Here is a 9,117-nt window from a genome sequence, read left to right as displayed (position 1 = left end):
TGGTCTTCCCTGTAGGTGCTTGGATATTATCCTATCATAGACAGCTTTGTACCTGTGACTAATCTTGATATGTTCTTTTTGACCATGAATACAACACCATTCCTTTTCAATTTGTCATTCCCAGTATAGTAAACCATGTTGTTGTCTGATTCAAAATGGCCAATACCAGTGCATTTCAGCAAAAGATATCGATGTTTATGCATTCCATTTCGTTTTTGACAGTTTCCAATTTTCCTAGTTTCATACTAAGTACATTCCATGATCTGATTATTAATGGATGTTTACAGCTGTTTCTCTTCATTTTGAGTTGTACCGTGAATATCCATGCTCATGTTTGCTGGGGTTTACCTGGGGAAATGTACCTGGGCTAATCCTTCAAGCTGCTTGGATCACAATGGGACATTTGAAGAACTGAATTATAAATGAGTGAATAGATTCAAACCAGTAGTATCTGTTCTAAATCCTTAGAAACAACTAGAAATCCTAGCACAGCCTTTATAAGTATACTGCCATGGGAGTCCTGGTGTGATGCTGTAGGGTTGGTATGAACTGTAAGGCTAGCAGTTCAAACTTACCAGCTGCTCCTCGAAAACCCTATACAGGGTTGCTAGGAGTTGGAATCTACTCAAATGGCACTTGAGTTGGAACCTATTCAATGGCAGTTAACAATAGTAACAACATGAAGGATTATATAAAGAACATAACACATAAGAAAGCAAAAGGTCATTAAAAGGACAGGAAAACTCCAAAGACCAAAGTAATGTGAGAAAAGACTCTAAAACTTGTTCTTGAGTGTAGAGAAGCTAAAGCAAATGGGAGAAATGATGAAGTAAAAGAGCTGAAAAGAAATATTTCAAAGGGCACCTCGAGAAGGCAAAGTCAGATATAATGAAATGTTCAAAGACCTGAAGTTAGAAAACCAAAAGGATTTCTGAAGCTGAAAGAACTGAAGCAAAAACTCAACTTTGGGTTGCAATATTGAAGGATTCTATGGACAAAATGGAGTTTTGTTGTGGTGCTGTAGGATAAGTACTGGACTGCTAACTACAAGGTTTGTGGTTCAAACCCACCAGCTGCTCTTCAGAAACTCTATGTGCAGTGTCACTATTAGTTGGAACTGATTTGAGGGCACTAAGCAACAAACAACAATAACAGTGGACAAAATATTGAATGACTGGTAACATCAAAAGAAGATGGAGGCAGGAACACCCACACTTGCAGATAATACCCATTCGACCTGGCTTCAGTGGCTGGATGATCAGCGCTCAACTAGAAGAAGAAAGAAGAGGAAAAAAAAGAGTAATCTGATACAATTTGATGAACTTGACTTACACCTATGGATGCAGTAGCTCAAATGAGGGAACAAATCTTTATAGTGAGGATGATTCCCACCCCCTCCATACACAGAGTAGATAGGGATGGGCAACTTGGACATTGGCTACCCAAAATAGAGGGGGCTACAAAGGCAAGAAATGACTGGCTTATAAGCTTTCAAGAGGGAGCCAAGATCCAGAGGACACAGAGAAGGTAGAATCTCCATGAGTAGTATCCAGTCTGTCTGGGCGGGACTGATGAGAGGAGATGGGGATAGCACTCATGTAGTACAATAGTGAATAATTACTATCAGGACTGACTGTGAGGGTTGGAAATGTAAAGGTTTTGTAACAAAAGGAAGGAAGTGATTGACTTTGCAGGCCAGGAGCGGAGGCCAAGGGAGAAGAGTGGAGTGTGGGACCCTACCCAGAGAAACAGTGACAGCAGAGATGGAGGCAGAGATGATGATGGCGAGAGATGAACTGGCTGGAAACTCTACCCAGAGAGGAAGAGAGGCTGTGTGCTGATGACCAGGGGGCAGGTTTGCAGGGTGTACCCTTTTATTGGTTGATGATGCATGGACGGGATTGTAACCATGGTAATGAAATAATATATGATAGAATGAATGTAAATCTAATGTTCTCCCATGTAAACTATCACATAACTCACAATAAAGCAGTTAAAAAAAAACAACAAAAAAGAAGATGGAGGATTACACACTTACCAAAAAGATTTGGTTGATGTTCAGTCAATTCAAGAGGCAGCATATGATCAAGAACTTAGGAAACTAAAGGAAGAAGTCCAAACTGCACAGAAAACACTGGTGAAAAAAGGCTTCAGAAATTGATGGGAAACATTGAAATATCTCAGCAAACTGGTGTAACACTGGAGGTTCTCACTTGTCTATGCCAAGAAATTTGGAAGAGAGCTCCCTGGCTAACCAGTTGGAAAAGATCCATATTTCTGCCCATTCCAAAGACAGGTGGTTCAGTGCACTGTGAAAATCATCTAACAGTATCATTAGTATCACATGCAACTAAAATTTTTCTGAAGACAATTAAAAATGTTACATCAGTACGCGGAGAGTGAGCTGCCAGAAATTCAAGCCAGATTCAGAAGAGGATGTGGAGTGAGGGGTATCATTGTTGTGACTAGATGGATCTTGACTGAAGGCAAAAAATACCAGAAAAATGTTTATTGTGCTTTATTGACTATGCAAAGGGATTCAACTGTGCATCATGACAAATTCTAGATATGGTGAAGAATGGGTAATCCAGAATAATTCGTTGTGTTCATGAAGGACCTGCATGTCTGTATGCTGAGCAAATAATCCAAGAAGCTGGATTATGTGAAGAAGAATGTGGTACCAGGATTGGAGGAAGGTTTACTAGAAATCTGTGATATATGCACATGAAACCACATTGTTTGCTGAAAGCGAAGAGGACTTGAGATACTTACTGATGAAGATCAAGAGCTATAGCCTTCAGTATTGATTGCACCTCAATGTAAGGAAAACAAATCCTCACAACTGGATCAACAAATAACATGTTAAATGGAGAAAAGATTGATGTTGTCAAAGACTTCAGTTTGCATGAGTCCACAGTTAATGCCCATTGAAGCAGCAGTTGAAAAATCAAATTAGGGAAATCTGCTCTCATAGACCTCAATAAGGTATGTGTTAAAAGAGAGATGTCAGTTTTAGGTCTATGGTGCACCTGACCTAAGCCATGGTATTTTCAATCACCTCATTTGCATATGAAAGTTAGTAATGAATAAGGCAGATGATAGAAGAATTGATACATATAAATTATGGTTTTGGGGTGAATACTGAAAGTACCGTGGACTGACAGAAGAACAAATAATCTGTCTCGGAAGACGTACAGTCAGATGTACCTGAGAAGCAAGTATGGTTAGATGTTGTCATACTTTGGACATGTTATCAGGAGGAACCAATCCCTGGAAAAGGACATCATGTCTTGAGAAGTGTAGGGGCAAAGAAAAAGGAAGACTCCCAATGAGTTGGATTAACATAATGGCAGCACCAGTGAACTCAAACATAACAATTGTGAGGATGGTGCAGGACCAAACAGTGTTTAAATTCTGTTAGGGTGAGTTGCTTTGAGTTGGAACTGACTCAAAGTCAACTAGCAACAACCACTACCATGAGGGATACTATAAGATGTTTCTTGCAGTCTTCTAAATTTTTAGTTATTAATAGAACTGTTCATTAGATTAATAATGTACAAAATAGCTAGAATGTTCCTGCTTCACAGAAACATAAGGAAATGCTAAGATCATCTTGTCCAGTTACTCAGTACAGGAAGGTGTTTCTTCTTTAGTTTCCTCCTGACTGACCTTGAGGTTACCTTGTATTGTGGTATGGCTCTACATGTGAGAAGTGAAGTCTATTTGGTTTTCAAGACTTGTAGCTTTGACTGTTTCAGGGCCGTGGCAGTATTTCCTGTTGAGTACCACTAGGTGGTGTCCTTGCTGGGTTTACTTGCTTTGGTGACCATTTCTTTTACTCTGCAGCACAGCAATGGCCAAAGATGAGAGGGTGAACCTGCTGTCCTTCACTGGGAGCACGCAGGTGGGAAAACAGGTGGCTCTTATGGTTCAGGAAAGGTTTGGTAAGTGTTGGCTTTCTAATTAAGCTTTTTTTTTTTAAGTAATGATGTAGAATCTAAAAGTTGGGTTTTTTTTTCTAGACCCTTTTCATTGAGACAACTCAGTCATGTTTTGAATGTTCAAGCAAAAGAAATGGGTGTAGTTATTAATGGGTTAATACTAGGGGACGCCCAAGTTTTCACAGCATAAGATTTGGGAAAGGGTGTAATATTTTCTTCAAATGACAGTAGTAGAACCATATAAAATGTATTCATCAATATATGTAATCAGATCGGTTTGGTAAATTAAAAAAGGAAAAAGCACAATTTATACAGGAACTAGAATGAGTGTGGAATAGAAGATTTAAATCTTTTCTCATTTGTATCTCATGTCTGTATGACTGAAATGGGTTATATAGACATTACTTTATGATTTTTACTTTATGACTGTTTAAGAAATTTCAAGGATAATATTGTGTGACAATTTTTTTGGCTTTTATGTTGAATTTAGACTCTACCCACAGCCTGAGATGAGACTTGACTAATTCATCTGTAAGCTGCTTTGCTATTAAAAAGCAAGCTTATGAGAATATGTTAGCACTAATGAACAAGGTCAGTAAGGTTGTAGGTTACAAGATCAGAACAATTCCTTTTATACTAGCATTAAAAATAAAAACAATAAATTTTCAAAAGAAGTACAAGTCTTGTACATAGAGACACAAAAACTATTGAAAGAAATTAAAAAAAAAAAAACTTCATTGAAATAGCTTATTTTTAGTTTTTGGAATACATAATATTAAGGTATCAGTATTCTCACAAATAATCTATAGATTCAATACAATCCCTATAAAAATTCCAGCTGCCTTTTAATTTTAGTAATTGATAAGCAGATCTGGTAGTGTAGTGATTACGAATCGGACTGTGAACTGCAAGGTCAGTAGTTTGAAACTACCAGCTGTTCCGTGGGAGAAAGATGAGGCTTTCTGCTCCCATAAAGATTTACAGCCTCGGAAACCCTGTACAGGGTTGCTATGAGTCGGAACCACTCCACGGCACATAACAACAACAATAACAACAAGCAGATCCTAAAATTCCTATGAAACTGCAAGAGATTCAAAATGGTCAAACCATTTTTTAAAAAGAATGAAGTTGGAGAACTTAGACTTCTTGATTTCAAAAGTTATTATAAACCTGTAGTAATCAAGACTATGAGATATGCGCATAAGGTGCTAGGTATACATACACACTAGTGGAACAGAATTTAAGAGTCCAAAAATAAACCCATAGCATGTATGGCCAGTTGATTTTTTAACAAGGGTGCCTAGGTCTTTGGGCAGAGAAAGAGTAGTCTTTTCAAGAGATGGTACTGGGAAAGCCATATACATAAACATGAAGTTGGGCTTCGACCTCACACGAATCCTAAAAAATCAAGTCAAAATGGATCAATGACCTAAGTATAAGAGCTAAAGCTACAATATAAAACTCTTAGAAGAAAACTGGAGTCAATTTCTGTTACCATGGGCTAGGAAATAGTCCTGGGAGACCAAAAGATATTAGGAAAAATAGGTAAGTTACATTTCATTGAACTTAAAAACATTTGTGCTTCAAAATTAGCATAGAAAAAGTGAAAAGACAGCCTACAGAATGAGAGAAAATATTTCCAATCATATATTTATATCCAGAATATCTAACAAACTCTTAAGTCCAACATTAAAAACACAAATAACTCAAAACATAGACAAAGGTCTTGAATAGGATACAAATGGCTAATAATCACATGAAGAAATGATCAGCATCATTAGTTTTAGCAGATTTCATCTTCCCATCTTTCTCTTTTCCCTTCTCAGAGCACTAGTTTTTAAGTGGAGATTGTGTCAGTAGGATTAAAAGTTGTAGTAATAGTAGGAGGAGTGTAGATTTTTAAACATAATTTCTTATCTTGAGTTATAGGTGCTTTTCTTGTAGGGGGGTGGTGAATAGGAGTGAAGTTAGAAAGCAGTTGCTTGGGTAATTGGAAAGATGTAAAAAAGACAAATCCTCTTTTGCCAAATATTGCTTGTAGCCAATTAGGAACTGTGTTAAGCATAGTGTTTTCTATTTCCTTGCTTTTAACTTTAGCATAGTGCTCTATTATACTGAACAAGCTGTCTACATGAACTATTACAGCAGTGATGAAAGCTGATGTAGTGCACTCAATGACTGTAATAACACAGACACGTATTTGTTAATGTTCCAGTAGGATATTTATTATGTCAGAGTGGTTACAATGAAGACATGCTCTCCTGCCATAACGTACTTTTCTGATATCACCAGTAAATAAAAAGTTAGTCTATAGAAGGTGGTTTTAATGTACATTTAAGGGAGGAAAATCAGGTAAATTTCAACTCTTTGCCAGAGAGAGAAGGTAAGAATGACACTTGTAGCTTGTAACTTTTGTGGTTGGCAATACATAACAAGAGCCTTGGCCCTGACATAAGTAGGTAATTGGCAATCAGTGTATTTAGTAGTAGAAAAATAGCTAAGTAAAATTCACTACATCATAAATACCAAATATTTGCAGTGAATTTTTTGTTCACAGTTTTTAATAACTTAGGGAAAATATTAGAAACATTGATCAGGGGAAAAATGGAAAGCAAAATCAGTTTGGTGGTTTAATCTTAACTAAATATAAATGTGCAGAGAAAACATTGGAAGGAGCTACACCAAATTGTGTCAGAGATTTTACGATGGCATTATGGGCTGTAGGTTTTCTTTTGCTTTGATTACTATTTGAAAATTTTCTAGTATGAGCACAATTGAAAAAACACTTTTTTTCCCAACTGTTTATTTTGATATCACTTCAGACTTAGGGTTAGAGAAGTTAAAAAAAATTAACATTAGGAATTTCAGTATGCCTTTTATCAAGATTCAGCAGTTGTTTAGATTTTGTCCGATTGGCTTTATAATTTTTTCTCTCTTATCAGTAATATATATATATTGTTAAGTGCCGACGAGTCGGTTCTGACCCATAGCGACCCTGAACAGGGTTTCCGAGGCTGTAAATCTTTACGGGAGCAGAAAGCCTCATCTTTCTACACACACCCAAATTGTGAGTGCATGTAATTTTTGAACCATTTAGAATAAACTGGAGACATTGTGTTTTCTATCACTGAGTATTTTAGAGTTTGTTACCTAACGACGAGGGCATTTTTAAAATCAGGAAATTGAGTGTTGATGGAATATTCTTGCTACTTTTTAAATTATAGAAAATAAATGGAAAAAAAAAAAAAGCAAAAAAATTGAGAGACTATATTCTGAGGCCATGCAGTTGTGAGCATTAAATACTATAATAGGCATTAATACTTGTTTATATTTTTTCAAGGGAGAAGTTTATTAGAACTTGGAGGAAACAATGCCATTATTGGTAAGGCTGCCTCTTTGTTGTGTTTACCATTGAAGATATATCCTCAATAACACTATGAGTTTATAGAACTTGGTGAAGACCTTAACCCACTACTCAGTAAGGCATTATGTGTGACTGAGACTTAATTCCTGTTTTGGAATTTTCCCTGAGAAACAGGATACAAACTTGGTTAGCAGGCACAGGTAACTAGGAAGGAAAGGTGTTCATATCTGCCATGTGATATCTTAGATCTGCAACCCCAAGAATTGAGCCTCTGTTGTGGTATGGAGTTGTTTCTTCGTTACTTTTTTTCTTCATTTCTGAAACCTGGCAACATGCTTCTCTAAGAATAAGCAGCTCTTATTGGACTACTGCTCTGATGCTGTAGGATAAGCACTGGACTGCTAGCCACAAGGTTGGCAGTTCAAACCCACCAGCTACTCCTTGTAAACTCTATACGTGGTTGCTATGAGTTGGAACAGATATGATAACACTTAACAACAGCAAGCAACAACATGTAACTTACCAAATCATTTAGATTTCAGAGACATTAGTATATGTCTCTTGGAATCTTGACTGCTTTTATAATGTGGAAGGAAAACTTCCTTAAGACATTACAAAAATAAAATCATTTACCTTTAGATTTGAAGATTACTTAATTATCTTTTGTTAATTGTTTGAATTTGATACAAAAGAAAATAGTCTACCAGCTTAACTTCTGGATGATGGAATGAAAATCAGTATGTTGAGACTTAATAGAAGAATGGATTTGTAATGAAAAGCATCATCTTTAAATGCCCAGCCATATGATGTACACTCCATAAAACCCACTGCCATCGATTGTTAACTACCATAGTGATGCTGTTTAGGGTTTCTGAAGCTGTAAATCTTTAATGGAACAGAAAACCTCATCTTCTTCCCTTCCAGTGGTGTGGCTGGTGTGGGTTTGGACTGCCAGCCTTGTGGTTAGCAGTCCAGTGCTTATCCTGCTGTGCCACCATTGTTCCTTATGGTAGACACTATTGTTGTTAAGTGCTATCAAGTCAGTTCCAACTCGTAGCGACCCTGTATAGGGTTTCCAAAGAACAGCTGGTGGGTTTGACCTGCTGACTTTGTAGTTCACAGTCCAGTGCTGATCCTACAGCACCATCCCAGGAGTCCATGGTAGACACTAGGGGCTTGAAAAATATGTAGTAGAAGGTTTTTTTCCCAGATGAACTCCTAATTTAATTAGAGTTCATATAAAAACACAGGTAACATTTTGTAAGCAGTAGGAAAGAAACAGTAGAAAAGCTTCATACATAAGCCAAAACAAGACCAGGGGCCAGACTTGGAACAGCTCATCAATTACTCACATACAAGTTCAGGCTGAAGCTAAAGAAAATTAAAACAACTCTCTGAGAGCCAAAGTATGACCTGTAATATATCCCACCTGAATTTAGAGACATCTCTAAAGTCTGAAGACCAGAAGAGTTGTAGGATAACATCAAGAACATCATACAGGAAGAAAGCAAAAGGTCATTAAGAAGACAAGAAAGAATAAAGACTAGAAGAGACTGTGAAACTTGCTCTCCAGTGTAGAGATGCAAAAGCAAATGGAAGAAATGAAAAACTCAAGAACTAAATAGAAAGTTTCAATGGTCACTTCAAGAAGACAAAGTCAGATATTACAACAAAATGTGAAAAGACCTGGAGTTAGAAAATCAAAAGGAAGAACAACACCCTGAAGGAAGTGAAGAAAAAAATTGAAGCCTCGACTTTCAATATTGAAGGATTCTCTGGGCAAATTACTGAATGATGCAGAAAGCATCAAAA

General features: G+C 37.0%; 1 protein-coding gene across 2 annotated transcripts in view; it reads left to right on the top strand.

Moving 5' to 3' along the window:
- ALDH7A1 (aldehyde dehydrogenase 7 family, member A1) overlaps positions 1-9,117 on the top strand; it is an 88,211-nt gene that overhangs the window by 48,053 nt on the left and 31,041 nt on the right. For both annotated transcript variants that reach the window (XM_006870673.1, XM_006870674.1), the window contains exons 9-10: positions 3,847-3,944; positions 7,282-7,323. In XM_006870673.1, coding sequence (XP_006870735.1) covers positions 3,847-3,944; positions 7,282-7,323 — 140 coding nt within the window. The remainder of the gene's footprint in view (positions 1-3,846; positions 3,945-7,281; positions 7,324-9,117) is intronic.

The sequence above is a fragment of the Chrysochloris asiatica genome, unplaced genomic scaffold (genome assembly GCF_000296735.1).
Source record: "Chrysochloris asiatica unplaced genomic scaffold, ChrAsi1.0 scaffold00147, whole genome shotgun sequence".
NCBI lineage: Eukaryota > Metazoa > Chordata > Mammalia > Afrosoricida > Chrysochloridae > Chrysochloris > Chrysochloris asiatica.
Note: the sequence above shows the minus strand (reverse complement) of the source record. Positions and strands in the feature narration are given on the sequence as shown.